General features: G+C 36.6%; 2 protein-coding genes across 2 annotated transcripts in view; both read right to left on the bottom strand.

Moving 5' to 3' along the window:
* The window catches only part of ATF6 (activating transcription factor 6), a 198332-nt gene that overhangs the window by 60582 nt on the left and 119740 nt on the right, over positions 1-18010 (bottom strand). The window lies entirely within an intron of this gene.
* Positions 5255-5729, bottom strand: LOC121501528 (60S ribosomal protein L30-like). Its single transcript, XM_041773612.1, has one exon. The coding sequence runs from the start codon at positions 5644-5646 to the stop codon at positions 5299-5301; it is 348 nt and encodes a 115-aa protein (XP_041629546.1). The 5' UTR covers positions 5647-5729; the 3' UTR covers positions 5255-5298.

The following is an 18010-nucleotide window of genomic DNA, read 5'->3' as shown; positions in this document are numbered from 1 at the left end:
AGGAAGCACAACCAGAGACAGGGACACTGTTGACCAGGTTTCTTCCATCGCCCTGCTGGCTGAGAAGCACTGTTTCCCTGCCAGTGACAGGTACTCCCTCCCCATCCAAACTCAGCCTGGAAATGAAAGCTCTTTATACCCTGGTCCTTCCTGATCTGGCATCCTTCCTCCATGATCTCTCACTACTCCTTTTCACAAACACTACTGCCAACTGTCAGAGATACTCTCTGTAAATTCAACCAAGAGAACAAGATACCCTCACAATTTAATTTTAATTTAAAAGATGGAGAAAATAATTGAAGCACAAGTATTCAAAGCATCTACTCTACCTCTGCTTTCTCTAAGCATTTTTCTTAAGTGCTGCTGGACTGCATGTATGATAGGGGTGAGATTACAGATAGAGAAGAGAGTTGGAAGATGCTAAATTGTTTTTTTTTTTTTTTTAAGTAGTTTTTAGTAGGGAAGAAGGGTCTCAAAATTGGAAGAGTGGAAAGGAAGCGGACACAGAGCTAACCTGAGCTGTGGCCTTTGTGTGATGATGGTGTGTGTGTGGTGCGGAGGGGGTCAAAGGATACTGCTGCTGTTTTATTTAATATTCCCTGTGCAGTATCTTTCAACAGACATAATTAAAGGCGTTACACTACCTACCAAGTTTATGAGGTTTTGGATTTGCATCTTATTTTTTTAATTATTTTTTTTAAAGTAGGTTCAACCTCCAGAGTGGAACCCAGTGCAGGGCTTGAACTCATGACCCTGAGATAAAGACTGGAGCTGAGACCAAGATTCACTTAACTGAGCCCTCCAGGCACCCTGATTTGTATTTCTTTTAGATTTGTCACCATGTCAAAATCAGTCTTAAAAAGGGGGGAGCTGAGGGGGTAGCTAGAAGGAGGGGGTAGGGGAACGGGGTGAGTGATGGACATTAAGGAGGGCATGTGATGTGATGAGCACCATTATATGCAACTGATGAATTGCTGACCTCTACCTCTGAAACTAATAATACACTAATGTTAATTAATTGAATTTAAATTTAAAAGAAGAATAAACCCTAAAAAGGAGGGTGCAAGTAAAAAAGTCCAGCTTTATTTAAATTACACAGGGTCTTTTCCTCTGTGGAAACTTCTGTCAGAGAAGCATCTTTAAAAATAAAATTAAATTCTAGTACCGAAATAAAAACAAAAACAAATCCCAACAAAACAAAACTCCAATAATAAAAGAGTTCTCACAGGCATTATTTTTGAAGGATTTGGGCAGCCACTAACTGTACAACACATGCTCTGTTTCTCTCCACTGCATGTCTCCCGCCCCTCCCAATCACCAGCTTGGCCCAGCTACTCAGTATCTGTTGTGGCCCAAAATACCCCCACCACCACCCCAGCCAACACTCCCTATCCTTCACCCTTCCCCTGGCCAACCCAGTTTGCTTTTCTGCTTGTATTTTTCTCACCCTACTTCATCTCCCCAGGGTCATAACTACTCCTAATATCCCTCTAGGTCTAGCTGAGACCAATCTCACTCCTAGAAATGTACTCCTACTAAGAGGGTTAGCAGTGTTATGACCACTTGTCTCTTGTGGTCTGACCACCAGGCTACCTTCATAAATCCCAACGTTATAGGAGTCTAGAGAAGATAGGAGAGAAGAGGACATTTAAGGGCCTATATTACACGGTACAAAGCAGGAGAGATCAAAGCCAAGTTTTAAATTTAATATTCTTAATATTTAATATCAGTAAAGTAAGCCATGGAGTACATTCCTGAGTTTACAAAATCATTTTCATTTTGGCTATGTGACTTTCAAATTAGTTTCCCTAAACCTTTAAGATTTAGAACTTAGTTTTTATAGTACTGGCTGTTGGTTTTGGCTATCCAGCATTTGAATATCTTGTCTACTTGTGGGTTTTTGTGAGGAAAAATCTCTAACTGCAGAAGCCTGAAGGGGACAGACATAATTTCTCTCCCAGCTCTCCAGCAACTACAACACAGACATGTGATCGAAGCTGGCCAATCAGATACTTACCTAGAATTCAAAGTCTTAGGCATTAGTGAATTTAGATTTAGATTCACAGCAGCAATGGGAGATGCCAGTGGCAGCAGTGCTAGTGGCTGTGGGGGTGGCCAGTGTTGGGCTGTCCTAACTCAACTTCTTGAGCTGAGACAATGGCTGTGCTCTTGGCTCTGTGGCCTTCTTTGGTTCTCACCATTGTTCTGGGCTGAGTTCTCCAGTATTTGCATAGAGTCTTATGAACTAAAAATAGCCTTCCATTAAATTCCCTTTCTGTAATGTAAGCAATTTCTGCTTTAAGTTATAGTAAGTTTCTGTTGTTTACAACCAAGAAACTTTTCTGGCTCAATACTGGAATTCCATTCCTGACATATTTGATATTGCTGGTCAATGTCTTACCTAACATTTCTCCAAAACATTAATTCTAATTAGATTAATCCCACAGTATTATTTTAGGTAAGTGAAGTAGATTGAGTCATAAGTCAATGGACTCCCGTATCTCCCATTTGATCCCTAAAGTATGAAAACTGGCTCTATCACCACCATTCTAACTGCAACTGTCCTTCAGCACAGAGTCTAGTGGGCTTGTCCCTCTCCCTCTGCTCCTCCCCACACCCCTCTCTCTTAAATAAAGAAATAAAATCTTAAAAAAAAAAAAAGTTCAGAGCACTCAACTGAAAAATATGTTCATCAGAAACAATAACATGAAAAAAGAGAAAAACAGTACTATGAGAAGCACAACTGGAGGAAATCACACTAATTGGAAATCATTTACTATCTTCATCAGAGTTCAGCTGTTAAACAGATGCCCCTAAGAAACAGAAGTCATCATTTTACGACACCACCCACCACTTATCTTTGGAAACACTCAGAACAATGTAATAAGAATCTAAGCTGCTCTATCAAAAAGCTGCTAGAACTGATGAATGAATTTGGTAAAGTCACAGGATACAAAATCAATGTAGAGAAATCTAGAAATCTGTTGCATTTCTGTACACCAATATTGAAGCAGCAGAAAGAGAAATTATGAAAACAATCCCATTTATAAATACACCAAAAATATTAAGATACCTAAGAATAAGCCTAACCAAGAGCTGAAAGACCTATACTCTAAACACTATAAAATACTGAAGAAACTGAAGAGGACACAAAGAAATGGAAAGACATCCCATGGATCGGAAAAACAAATATTGTTAAAATGTCTAAATTACCCAAAGCAATCTACATGTTTACTGCAATCTCTATCAAAATACGAACAGCACTTTCATACAAAACTAGAACAGGGACTCCTGGGTGGCTCAGTAAGTATCTGCCTTTGGCTCCGGTCATGATACTGGGGTCCTGGGACTGAGCCCCACGTCAGGCTTCCTGCTTAGCAAGTAGCCTGCTTCTCCTTCTCCCTCTCCCCCTGGCTTATGCGCATGTGTTCTCTCTCTCAAATAACGAAATTAAATCTTTAAAAATTTTTGATTAAAAAATATATTTTTTTAAAAGAACCAGAACAAACAATCCTAATATTTGTATGGCACCACAGAAGACCCTAAATAACCAAAGCAATCTTGAAGGAGAAAAGTAAAGCTGGAGGCAACATAAAGTTATATTACAAAGCTGCAGTAAGCAGAACAGTATGGTACTGGCACAAAAATAGACACATAGATCAATGAACAGAAAAGAAAACCCAAAAATGAACCCACAATTACCTGGTCAATTAATCTTTGACAAAGTAGGAAAGAATATCCAATGGGGAAAAAGTCTCTTCAACAAGTAATTTTGGGAAACCTGGACAGCAACATGAAAAAGAATGAAACTGGACCACTTTCTTTTTAAAAAAAAGAAAAAGATTTTTATTTATTTATTCATGAGAGAGAGAGAGAGAGAGAGAGAGGCAGAGACACATGCAGAGGGAGAAGCAGGCTCCATGCAGGGAGCCCAATGCAGGACTCGATCCCGGGACTCCAGGATCATGCCCCAAGGCCAAAGGCAGGTGCTAAACCGCTGAGCCACCCAGGGATCCCCAGGACCACTTTCTTATACCACACACAAAAATAAATTCAAAATGGACAAAAGACCTAAATGTGAGATCTGAAACCATAATTCTAGAAAAGAACACAGGCAGTAACTTCCCAGACATCGGCTGAAACAACTTCTTTTTAGATATGTCTCCTGAGTCAAAGAAAACAAAAGCAAAAATAAACTGAGACTATATTAAAATACAATGCCCCATTGAAGGAAAAATCAGCAAAACTAAACGGCAACAACATAATGGAATGGGAGAAGATACTTGGAAATGATATATCCAATAAATATATAAAGATATACACATCTAAAATAACAAAAATAGGGATCCCTGGGTGGCGCAGCGGTTTGGCGCCTGCCTTTGGCCCAGGGCGCGATCCTGGAGACCCGGGATCGAATCCCACATCGGGCTCCCGGTGCATGGAGCCTGCTTCTCCCTCCGCCTGTGTCTCTGCCTCTCTCTCTCTCTCTCTGTGACTATCATAAATAAATAAAAAATTAAAAAAAAATAAAATAAAATAACAAAAATATATAAAGAATTTGTAAAACTCAACACCCCAAAACCAAATAATCCAATTTAAAAATGAGCCAAACACATGAATAGATACTTCTCCAAAGAAGATATCCAGATGGCCAACAGACACATGAAAAGATGCTCAACATCACTCATCATCAGGGAAATGCAGACTAAAACTACAATGAGATATCAGCTCACACCCATGAGAATGGCTAAACTCAATACAAGAAACAATACGTGTTGGTGAGGATGTAGAGAAAAAGGAACACTGGTACATTATTGGTGGGAATGCAAACTGGTGCATCCACTGTGGAAAACAATATGGAGGTTCCTCAAAAAGTTAAAAATAGAGAACTATGTATGATCCAGCAATCGCACCACTGGTATTTATTTCCCCAAAGAATACAATAACACTAATTCAAAGGTATATGTGCACCCTTATGTTTGTAGCAGCACTGCTGACAATAGCCAAAATATGGAAGCATCCCAAGTGTCCCCTTCTGACCGATGAATGGATAAAGATGTAGTGTGTATATTATTCAGCCATGAATGGAGCTAGTGAGTATAATGCTAAGCAAAATAAGTCAGTCAGAGAAAGACAAATACCATATGATTTCACTCATTTGTGGAATTTAAAAAACAAAAGGGGGGAAATGAGAGAGACAGAGAAAGAGAGAGAAAGAGATCAAGAAATAGACTTTTATTTATTTATTTTTTTTAAACAAGCTCTGGCCAGTTTTATTAAAGAAAAATTTTGCATGATTTACTTTTCACCAGTCTGTTCTGGCATGCTTCTAATGATATCAGAATCACCTGGATCAATGATAGCCAGTGTGCATACTCTGTAGTATTTCCCACATGCTGTGCCCACTTCAATATTATTGCCACTGTAGTGATGGACACCAGTTTTGGCCAACATGGCGTAGTATTCTATTTCAGATTTCCTCAAAGCTGGGCAGTTGTTGGCCAGGATGACCAGTTTCGCTTTGCCGTGTCTGATCATTTTCAGGGTCTGCTTGTACCCCAGCACGTACTTTCCACTCTTCATAACCAGTTGGAGCCTAGAGTTGATCGACTCCAGCGACTTTTTCGTCTTCTTTGCGGCCACCATCTTCCTGCCTTAGATGCGGGACGGCCCCAACCAACAGCAACCGCCAAGATGGCCGGGAGCAAGAAATAGACTTTTAGAGGACAAACTGATAGTTACAGGGGGAGGTGGCGGGGATGGGTGAAACAGGTGATGGAGATTTTTTTTTTTTTAAGATTTTATTTATTCATGAGAGACACAGAGAGAGGGAGAGAGGCAGAGACACAGGCAGAAGGAGAAGCAGGCTCCATGCAGGGAGCCCGACATTGGACTCGATCCCAGGACTCCAGGACCACACCCTGCACTAAATTGCGAGCCACCCGGGCTGCCCGGTGATGAAGATTAAAGAGTGCACTTGTGACGAGCATCAGGTGATGTATGGAACTGCTGAATTACTCTATTGTACACTTGAAACTATTGTAACACTGTATGTTAACTATACTGGAATTAAAATAAAACTTAAAAACAGAAAAAGAATCTAAGCTGCAGTTTACTCTCTCCAGTGTGAGATCTACACAAGTGCTGATATGAGTAATTAATGGTGAAGCTAGAGGAAATGAGATGTGTTCAGCCCTGCCCTGGAATGCTAGGTCACACACAAGAGCATTCTTATTAATAAAGACTCTGAAAAGAGTTGTAGGCAAGAATAAAGTAATACTTATTTACAAAATACCCCTTATTTTTAGAGGGGTATTTTGGGGAAGGGGGATATCTTTAGATTTTTTTTCTTTAAGGTTTAGATCTTTGCCCTTACAAGAATTTCCTTCTATTAGGAAATTGCAGCTATAGATATACTTTTTACAACTATCAAATGGTTGTGCACTCTAACTTCACAGAAGATCATGGAAAATCCACCTACTAACACAGAGCTCAAAAGACATATACGATGACAATCTAAATAAAATGACTGACTGGAGTATTAGGCTAATTATCAAGAGGAGTGATAAACTAAAAAAGGAACTAAATGCCTATTAATTAGGAAAACAAATAGGTACTATTAAAAAAAAAAAAAAAGGAAAATGCCTAAGAAGTGAATGCTAGATAACAAAAGGAAGTAAAGATATTTAACTGATTAATCCTAACCCTCTCTTTTCTTCAACATTCTCACAATTATTAAGCAAAGATACTAAACTGCTGCTTTCTAAAAGGTTAAAAAAAAAAAACCCAAAGTAGTTTGGTTTAAAATTTTGAAGTTTTTCTTATCTCCCAACTCTTGCTACATCTCTGATATTCAAAAAGCATATAAATATAGTATATTTAACTAAAAGGTAATGGCTAATAAACTAAAAATCTGGGCCCAACTTTCTCCTCTGACCTTATCCTGTAAAATACTTGCCAAATTCTAACTCAAATTATTCCTTTTCTTTCCCACCACATTCTTTCATGGATACTTAACTTTACAGTGAGGTTCCCTGAGTCTGGAATGCCCTTGCTCTTTATTATTGTGTGCTGAGAATACCTATTCACCTTATATAACTCAGCTTACAGTTTCCTCTTTGAAGGTTTTATGTTCATCTCCCCGCAACCCCTAAAATCTCAGGTTTGGTCAAGTCTTATGTAGGGGATTTTCTTGAAGGTCTTCTGTTACATTCAAAAAGTCAACCAAAATATGACAGAAATTGTATGAAGCAAAAGCAGAGAGTCACGGGACAGGAAGAACTCTTATGGATCAGGGAGTCTATGCCCTCAATTGAAAAAACTGAGGCCCAGTTGGGACTTAGACCCAGCTCTATCAACAACAATTTTATTCCAACATAGCAACAATCATCAAATCAACATAAGTGTTTCTAAAATTGCCAAGGAAAAAGACACTGAAATCTTCAAACTGGAAAATACAATTCACTCAAGAAAGGGAGCTTATCATATTGCTAAGAGTACTGGAACCCTCCCACTGCCTGGGTGAGTTTCTGGGATATCCCTAAATAAAAGGAAATCGATATCCATCAGCAACTTTGCAAACATACTTATTCTATCAAGTCATATATGTCTTTAATATAAAATTTCTGCGCTCTGTGTATGTCTAGTGTTTGGTGTCTAATCAGGAAGTTGCTACTTTTAACATCACTCTGAATGGTATAAGATCAGAATGCTAAACATACTGGGGGGAAAATGGTCATCACAGATCTTTATACCCTCTAATTTATATGAATGACAAGTAAGAACTAGGGGTGATTATAAATGAAGGTAAACTGAAGTAATTTCACATGAATATAGAGAATTATTTCAGTATTATGGATAGACCCCAAAATGCATTCGCATGAACAGTTCTAACACAGGCACAAACTAAAGTGTTAAGGGCAAAGTACATATAGACAAGCCTTACATATTTGTAATTGTTCTTATATGTTTTAAGTCATGAGTTGTAGAAACTGTCCTATAAATCTCTGAATCTATGATTTATTCCCACAGTTTCCAGGATACAGCTTTTCCTAAAGAGAATCAAGAATCGTTACATGAGGTGAAATACATGTATGACTCTACTTCGGGCAGAAAATCAAAGAATGATCAATGTGTGATCTGACAACTCTCAGAATATAAAAATATAAAAATCTCACCATATAAAATAGTAAGTTAAAATTCTTGTACGGCAGTTTTAAACCACTACACTTCAAGTGAGTATATATAACTTAGCTGTTTAAAATGATCTAAGAACAAGTCCAAATCTAGAAACAAAAAATAGCTACATTGGTATTGCCAGACTATGAATATAAACCCAATCTGTGGCTCACCTAAAACAAACTTAAGTATACTGAGGGGGAAAGGCTGAGACTGAAGAATATATCTTGGTCATTCAAGACTAACTGGCTTTAAATATTACTAAGTATATACATATACTTCATATGCATGATAAAAAGAAAAACTCATTTTATAATAGTTAAGGGTAATGTTTGTTTAATTAATATAGGACAGAATAGGGGCACTAGGCTGGCTCAGTAGGTAGAGCATGGGACTCTTGACCTCGGGGCTGAGTTTAAGCCCCATGTTGGGTGCATAGTTTACTTAATTAAAATATATATATATATATATAAAACCAGGACAAAATAATGTATGAGGTAATTGACACAGTGGTCTGTATACTGTAACTTTATACTAAACTTCGAATCAATGTTATTACTAAAAGTACACAGCAAAAGTACTCACAAACATAAGTTAGTGAATGCATTAATACTAATTGTGATCCCAACCATACACAGAAATAGTTTCATATACGCATGGACAAATTAACAGATCAATCAATAAATCCTCAGGATATGCTAGTCAAGGGATCAGTACAATTTTATGGTTTACTAAGTGTCTCTTGAAATTACTGAGACGAGATCAAAATTGTATCTAAGAAAATAAACTAGCCATCACTCTCACAGTGTAGTTAAAAATTTCAGAGTAAATTTTGTTTAGAAATTAGTGAAATTTCAAAAAGAATAAATAAAATTTTAAAATAATTAAAAGAATACTCATATTCTGGCATTAATTCATTAAAAGGAACATCCATCTGTCTCTTACATAACCATATGTTTAAGTTAATTTAAGAGACCAACACAGCATTACTGTGAATAATACTAAAAATCTCAAATTTATTTCCTAGGCAGACTTTTAAATTTAAGTTCTAGGCAGAACTTTTTTTAAGATTTTATTTATTTATGGGGGGGTGGGGCAAAGACACAGGCCACAGGCAGAGGGAGAAGCAGGTTCCATGCAGGGAGCCCGACGCCCGACTTGATCCCAGGTCTCCAGGACCTCGCCCCAGGCTGAAGGTGGTGCTAAACCGTTGAGCCACCGGGGCTGCCCTGGGCAGAACTTTTTAAAATTAAATCTTTTTGAATAAATTTAAATGGTTTCTGAAGTAGGAATGGAAGAGTTAAAAGGAATAATATTTCTGACTAGGATAATTCCCATAGCCTTTGCTTTTATCAAAGGTTGCATTTTTCAATTTTCAAATATCATTTTTAATTTTCAAATTTTTAAATTTTCTTAGGGAGCTGAGGATTGTTTTGCAAAACATTTTTATAGAACGAGCACATCCTAGCTAGGTTTATGTCTCAATGTGTGTACTTGGAAAGCAAAATATTAGCACGTGCTATAGAATTAAGGAGATACTCTTTTAATAAGCTACATCTGCTTGCTTTAACCAAGCTATTCTGACTTCATTTATTGTTGCCAATACTCTTAATCTTCTTTCTAAAAGTTTAAACATCATCAAGACAAAAAGTTTTGTACTGCAAAGGAAACAGTCGACAAAACCAAAAGACATCCTACTAATTGGGAGAAGGTATCTGCAAATATCTTATCAGATAAAAGGCTACTATCCAAGATCTATAAAGAACTTATCAAACTCAACCCTCAAAGAACAAATAATCCAGTCAGGAAATAGGCAGAAGATATGAACAATTTCTCCGAAGACAACCTACAAATGGCCGACAGACACTTGAAAAACTGCTCAACATCACATGGCATCAGGGAAATACAAATCAAAACCACAATGAGACACCACCTCACACCAATCAGAATGGCTAAAATTAAGAATCCAGGAAATGACAGAAGTTGGCGAGGATGTGGAGAAAGGGCAACCCTCTCACACTGCTGGTGGGAATGCAAGCTGGTGCAGCCGCTCTGGAAAACAGTGTGGAGATTCCTAAAAAAGTTGAAAATACAGCTACCCCATGACCCAGCAATTACGCTACTAGGTACTGACCCCTAAAGATACAAATGTAGTGATCCGAAGGGGCACCCGCACCCCCATGTTTACAACAGCAATGTCCACAATAGCCAAACTATGGAAAGAGCCCAGATGTCCATCAACAGATGGATAAAGAAGATGTGGTATATAAACAATGGAATATTACTCAGCCATCAAAAAATGAAATCTTGCCATTTGCAACGACATGGATATAACCTGAGGATGGTATGCTAAGTGAAATAAGTCACTCAGAGAAAGATAATTATCATATGTTCTCACTCATCTGGAATTTAAGAAATAACAGAGGATCACAGGGGAAGGGAGGGAGAAATAAAATGAGGCGGAATCAGAGGGGGAGACAAATCATAAGAGACTCTTAACCATAGGAAATGAACAGGGTTGCTGGAGGAGGGGGGTGGTGGGGGGGATGGGGTCACTGAGTGATGGGTAGTAAGGTAGACACATGATGTAATAAGCACTGGGTGTTATGTATCACTGATAAATCACTGAATTCTACCTCTGAAACAAATAATACACTATGTGTTAATTAAGTGAATTTAAATAAAATTAAATTTAAAAAATAAAAGTTTAAACAGATTTATATTCATCAAAATCAATTTATTCTTCCTACTATACTGTTTCATCTTTAGACTTCTTATAATAAAGTGCAATAATGTGGGGGTGCCTGGGTGGCTCAGTCAGTTAAGTGTCTGCCTTTGGCTCAGGTCATGATACCGGAGTCCTGGGATCAAGCCCCGTGTTGGGCTCCCTGCTCCACAGGGAGTCTGCTTCTACCTCCCCGTTCCTCCCACCCCTGTTCATGCCCTCTCTCTCTCACTCTGTCTCAAATAAATATATAAAATACTTTTAAAACTAAATAAATAAAATATAATAATGTGGAGTTTGAATGCTAAAGAATTATATCTGACTTAATGGCTTCTTAATGGAAATATTAACCCTCTGTTCATGAGGTTCATAAAAATGATTTTCTATGAGGTCTTTTTTCATGCCATCTGTTCATTATTTATAAGCAGAATTGAGTATTACTCCTCCACAGAACGGCAACCATATAGTCCAATTCTTCAGTTCTGGATGGCTGCCTAATAGAAGTATTGGAATAATTTGTGAATACAGAGGTAATGGGTTCAATAATTTTGTGCTTGTCTCACAGCATAAACGTAGGGGAAAAAAGCAAAGAAAAATATTCACCAATATTAAAGAAGCAGAGGAACAAGGGAGTGGTGTGTTGAGTCCACTACACTTATTCTGAACTGTACAAAACTTACAAAATAATTTTTATGCAAAATGTTTTAAGTCTTTATATTTATTAGCAAATAAAACTTAATAAAATCTGAAAGAATTCTTTAACTACTTAACAAACTGTATTAATGTTCAAGTATTAAGGAAATTATTAATTTTTAAGTACAGAAATCTGGAAGGTAAAGCATCATGTGCATGAGCATAGAGAATGAGTTCTGAGAAACAATTTTCAGGATTCTTCCCTCTTTGATATACTAGGCTTATTTCTCCATAACTCATGGATAGAAAAATAATAAGAGAATTACTGGTGTTGTTAATGGGGTGAGAGAGTTGTTTTCAGTGGGGATTCAGTGCAGATGTTTGGAATAACTTGCAGCTGTTCGCCGGGTGAATAGGCTTAATGAAATTACTGGGAGTATCCAAGGAGAGCTGCCAGGAGTACTTTAAAACATTTATGTTATTGTGACATGAAAAAGTTTAATTAGAAGCCAGAAAAATGGCCTTTCATTCTGAATCAGATTTTTAGGTATCTCACACTGTGTTGTCTGGGTGCACATCCACATGCAGGTTCGATTGTAGCAGAGTGCCTCACTTATTTATTGTATTATTGTATGAGAAAAGGGAGAAACAATTTTCTGTAGTTTGACCTAGTTTTGGTTTAATTCAATTTAATTCAAAATACTTTATAAATTTCCTATAGGAGAAACCCCAAGAGAGTGAATAAAAAATTCTTCACTCTTCTTAAGGAACTTAAGTAGAGAAGATATATAACATAGACATAAAAATATAAAGAAACAGTATTATGGGAATTCAGTGGAATTATGGGGATTTGAGTGTTCAAAGGTTGCTCCTTGTGGGACAGCCTGACTTCACCTGTAGATATTTGTAGGCATCTGAGGTACATTATTCTTTCATCCACACAAAAAAGTCTGGGTCTCAATTTTTATAAGAGGATGCCAAACTTACCATCTACTTGGTTTCTGAGGCAAAATAAAGCTGCCCTGAAGTAGCCATACAGATTACTAGTACTCTAGGCTCTGAAAGTCTGGGTAACAGACATGATATTTAGAAAGTGTATTTATGGGGCATTCTAGTCATCCACTCCTTCAGGCATTCTAAGTTCCAAGATCAAGTTGGAGTCTAAGAAGGCTTGGTTAATAAAGTTCAGACTCTCCATGAGTGGCTTTTACTGAATTGTATATTATGAACTGGACAGAAAAACCAATAAAAATTTACTAAAAATCAAAACATCCACACTTAATGGAATACCATGTCCCCATAATATACCACTGTAGAAAGTTCTTGTTTCAGCTTCAAGGCTCATCCCAATTATCTTAGAAATCTGAGCTCTATGCAGTGCTAACTTTATGCTTATAGGTAACTTTAAACTTTCTAGTACACAATAAAAAAGTAAAAAGAAACAGTGAAATTTTCATAATCTATTTAACCCAGTAAAGCCAAAATATGATCATTTAACAGGTAATTGACAAAAAATTTGAGGTATTTTACTTTTTCTGTATACTAAGTCTTCAAACTCTCCTGTGCCTTTAATACTTACAGCAGATCTCAATGACCAGTTACATTTGAAGACTAGTATCTACTGTATTGAACACAGTGCAGCGTTACAGGATAAATTTCCTTTGGGAAATGGCCCGTTCAGGCTTTCTCCCCAACAAAACACTACAGCTCTTCGGCTTTCCTCCCTTTATTCTGTAGGTTATTAAGAACAGCAGCCGTTAACAACTCCACTTAGCAATTCTTTGGTGGTAAAGAGAAGGGGTGGTGGAATTGGTCAGTAGGAAACTTTAAATCCACGTATTAAGAAAGTTAAGAAACAAATTCTTGTATTATACTGCTCCTGGTCTGTCCTCAAATGCTCTTACAGCACCATCCTCCAACACAAAAGACATTGCTGATGGTATAGCAGAACTCCTCCTAAGAAGGATATGGAACTGGAGGTACTGAGACTCCTGGGTTTTGTTTAGTAAGGATCATTTTTATAACCAAATTACACTTAAAGTAAGTTTAGATTTTGAAAAGTTTTTCTTTACACAATCTTTAAGTAAAAATATTACAGGTTTAAAAACATTTCATCTTCTCTTAAATTTTGCAGAATACGTAACACACTTGATAAGGACATGTTAATTTGTGGAATTCTACTGGTTTGCGTGTTTCTAAAAGAACTCTCTTAACATAATCTCATTTGTTGATAATAGGGAGACCGTGTAGTGCAATGAAAAGAACACTAGCCTGATATGGAAGATGATCTGGCTTCTAGACTTTGCTTTGTCACAAATGAGCTGTGATACTATGTAACTCTCTGGGTCTGAATTTCTCCATCTGTAAAATTAACAGGGGCAAAAGTATTCTCAATTTCAAAAAATCAAAATTGAAAACTGTATTCAACAATTCTCCAAATGCCTTACACTTTGAAAGCAATAGTATTTGAAACAAACATTATCATTCCCAACATAATGTTGTAAAACTTTATAAGACTGAGGTTAAAAAACAAAGCTAAAACAGCCAAATTGTGAAAGGAATCTAATTCTGACTGTCGGTTCACCTCCTGTTCATCAGCTCCTCTTAGCTTTTCATGAATAAGTAAAAACCACATTTGACATTCTCTATGTGATAGAATTCGTTAAATTTAGTTTACTAGGCAAGACATTTTAAATTTGAGTGACTGGGTTCACTAAGCTTCACTGATAAAATTCTGAAAATTGACCTTTAGGAACTTGAAGACTTAGAGCCCAACAGGGGCACCTGGGTGGCTCAGTTGGTTAGGTGACCAGAGACTGACTCTTGGATTTCAGCTCAGGTCGCAATCTCAGGGTCAGGAGATCAAGCCCTGTGTTGGGTTCCACACTCAGCACAAAGTCTACTTATCCTTCTCCCTCCTCTGCCCCTCCTCCTGCTGATGTGCGCTCTCTCTCAAATAAAATCTTAAAAAAAAAAAAAAAAGACTTAGCACAATAAAGAAAACAAAGAAAGCAACGGACAAATGCATGGTCATCTATTACAGTTGATGAAAAGATAAGTCATGAAACTTCTAAATGTACAATGTTCCAACACAGAAAACAAGGCTGGTCCAGCACCTGTTTCTTAACTGACTGAGTCCTTTGTTTTTTTCAAAAAGATCAGTAATTTCTAAAAAATGCCTTGATGTCAGTGCACAATAGGATCTTTCAGAAATGTTTAAATGCTGACAGAGGAAGTAGGAGTTCCTCCTACTCACAACAAATCATGCAAGTAGGAATAACTCATCTAATCAGTATAAAATACTATAACTCCTTTCTTGTACATATTTTATAGGTAATTAATATGCTTTTCTTGGGAGGGGGATGGGAGGGGGATAAGCACTAAACACTAAAATTATTATACCTGTATTGCTAATGCCATATGGAGCTCCCAACCCAATAGCATAGTAAAATCCTAAACTAACCTAGACATTCTCCTAGGAGGCACATGTCTTCCTGGCTACCAGATCCTATTTTCTACACTCCAGTCAAAATCCCTGACTCAGACAAATATTCTCATACTTATGAGCCGTAAGAATCCTTGAAAAACAGAATGAAAGGGGTTTATCTCTTGCTTCTTGCTCTCTGAATCTGGGTATCAGTCAAATGAAATTATAATATTGGTAAGATCGGATTTAAATACAAATGCTTATCCTCTACAGAAACATGCATAATGAATTTGTAATGATTTAACAACACATATGTATTCTTTAAAATAAATGAAATCCACACATACATTTCAATAATTTTGACCTAGAGGGTTACGGGTAATTTCTCCCTGGTTATTTTTCCAAATTTCTGAGCGTTGAGATAGTTCTTTTAAACTTTAAAACTGATCACATAGTTATCTATTAATGGTTAAGGCCATTTGGTAAAAATTCTGTAGACACATGAAAACTTCCTAAAAACTATAAAAACTGCTGCCTCTTCAAACCCAGGAATTTATAAACAATTCAGTAACTTTAAAAAACCCTCTACACTCCAAAGTTTAAGAACTTTAAAATTAAACTTCTTCTATATCATTTATGATTTAAGAAAAGTATTTTCACTCAGTTTTTCACTCTGAAAGCCAGATCTACCAATTTCCAAGTTTTCAAATTTGAGTTAGAAGCTTTAACAAACTACAAAAGGAATTTAAAACTAAAATTATTTAATCCCCAAATAAGTTTTTTAAACTATTTCTTAAGAATAAAACATCAAAACATGCTCTCGAGTCAGCTTTCTCTTTAAAAGGAACAAAAATGGAGCTATAAGTACTAATAATAGGCAAATGATATGTATCAGAAACTATGTTTTTATACCAGTTCATAAAATAAGTCTATTATTGTAAGTGCTTTTGCAACCATTTGCAAGAAAGGGGAAAATCACAAAGGGCTTAATTTTTGCAGAAGGGATTTTAAAAGCATTCCAGATCCAATTTGGTTTCATACATTGTTAAAACGGGAAAAAACAAATACCAAAACCTCTTAACTACAAAGGACATGCGTATTTTCTTAGTAAAAGGCATGCCTGGATGTTAGAGACTGTTTCAATCTCGCATAGGTCTGAAGTAAAATGAACAAGCAAAAGACGGTAGTTTTGAATGCATGGAACAGGTATTCTAAACCTTAGAAGATTAACTATGCTTGAAAACTAAGCAAGTTTGGACTTCCCTTACATTGTCCATTACAAACTTGGGTGCAAATAAATGCCTGCCAAATCTAAAAATGATGTAGGGTTCTTGGCACTTTTATGATTTGGATAGAACACCTTACAAGGGAAATAAAGATAACTCTTGAGGAAGAATGTCAAATGCAAACAGAGGTTTTTCTATCAGGCACTATCTTTTGTTGTTGCTGCTGTTTAAAATCAGATTTGAAAGTCCTTTCACAAGGTCAATGGAAGAATAAACTTCTTTCATCTCGGTATCATTTTTCAGTTTACTTTGAAAATAAAGTATCTACTAAACCAGTTTACAAATCTTTCTACTCTATACAGGTTAGAATAGAAAAATATTCATATCCATTTCAGTAAGAACAAGTCCAAGTACAAGGCACATTTTCTAGATAAAACTATGAAATTTTAAAAATAAAAGGTGACTGCAACAGAATTTTATGTCTCTAACTCACTTTCCTCATGGAGAAATGCTGTCTTTTCACTCCTTCAGGTGAAACAGATAAGGACAATGAAAGCAAAAGAAATGCCAGGAATCATTAGATGCTTCCTACCAGACACGGACACCAACCTCTAAATGTACAATGTTCCAACACAGAAAACAAGGCTGGTCCAGGAATAATGGGTATCCCTACCACCTTAGAAAAAACAAAAACTACCCACCATAAATAATGCGGTCTAGTTCAAACTCAGAAAATTTTTTTTTCTTTTCTTGAAAACATACAAAAGGAAGCATCTCTGGCTTTATACCTTAAATAATTCTTGCTGATAAATAGGAAACATTCTTATAACAGCATGTAGAGTCAAGCCTGTACATAAAGGTTCACGCTAGTTTTCACCCTTGGCAACCAAAACACGATGAAGAGGAACTACTGAAGAAAAAGTCTGATTTTAAAAGTGATTTCACTCATTTAATGGGGAAATGGAGAGAGGGAACATTAGGATCAAAAGAAGAGATGAAATTATTCATGTTTTGACCCTATCCATAGCAAGTTCAGAAGGTAACTGCATATGTAGCAAGAACTATATCCCTACAAAGAGATTATAAAAGAAGAAAAAAGGCAGAACTACAAATAAGTTTTAAAATAGATACTGGACTCTTGTATGGTCACCTTGGTTCAGAAGATCTTATGTAGGAAAGAAATTACAATGGGAAATACATTTTCACCTCTAACAAAAAAAGTAAATTTAATCCCTCATAATTTTCCCACCAAAAACTCACTTGAGAAATAACTTATTGCATGAAAGTATTACTATAAAACATTTTAAAAGAATAAGATCTTATGTATGTATACCATTTCAAAAGTATTGAGGATTAAGAGCACAAGTAGTTGAATGGGAAAAAGAGATGAAGCTATTCACTGGGCACAGAAATCATAATTCCTACAATAAAAAGATAACAAAAAGTTAACTCCCACTCATGCTTTTTCCAAAAGTATTACTCTGTAACTTCTATAGGTGGTGTTTCTGAGTGATGAAGATCTTTAAATAATATTAACACTTAAAAAAAGGTGTCCTGGGGCAGCCCAGGTAGCTCAGTGGTTTAGCACTAACTTCAGCCCAGCGCGTGATCCTGGAGACCCAGGACGGAATCCCATGTTGGGCTCCCTGCATGGAGCCTGCTTCTCCCTCTGCCTGTGTCTCTGCCTCTGTGTGTGTGTGTGTCTCAAATAAATAAATAAAATCTTTAAAAAAAAATTTTGTTTTAAAAGGTGTTCTGAATAGACATACTTAAGCTAAAACATCTTTATTATCAGAAAACATAAAATTCTGAGCAAAAGCC

The sequence above is a fragment of the Vulpes lagopus genome, chromosome 11, assembly GCF_018345385.1.
Source record: "Vulpes lagopus strain Blue_001 chromosome 11, ASM1834538v1, whole genome shotgun sequence".
In the NCBI taxonomy this organism is placed as follows: Eukaryota; Metazoa; Chordata; class Mammalia; order Carnivora; family Canidae; genus Vulpes; species Vulpes lagopus.
This window is presented reverse-complemented; position numbering and strand designations above follow the sequence as displayed.

Coding starts and splice junctions, on each gene's coding strand:
- LOC121501528 (XM_041773612.1), bottom strand. CDS start 5,646: ATGGTGGCCGCAAAGAAGACGAAAAAGTCGCTGGAGTCGATCAACTCT.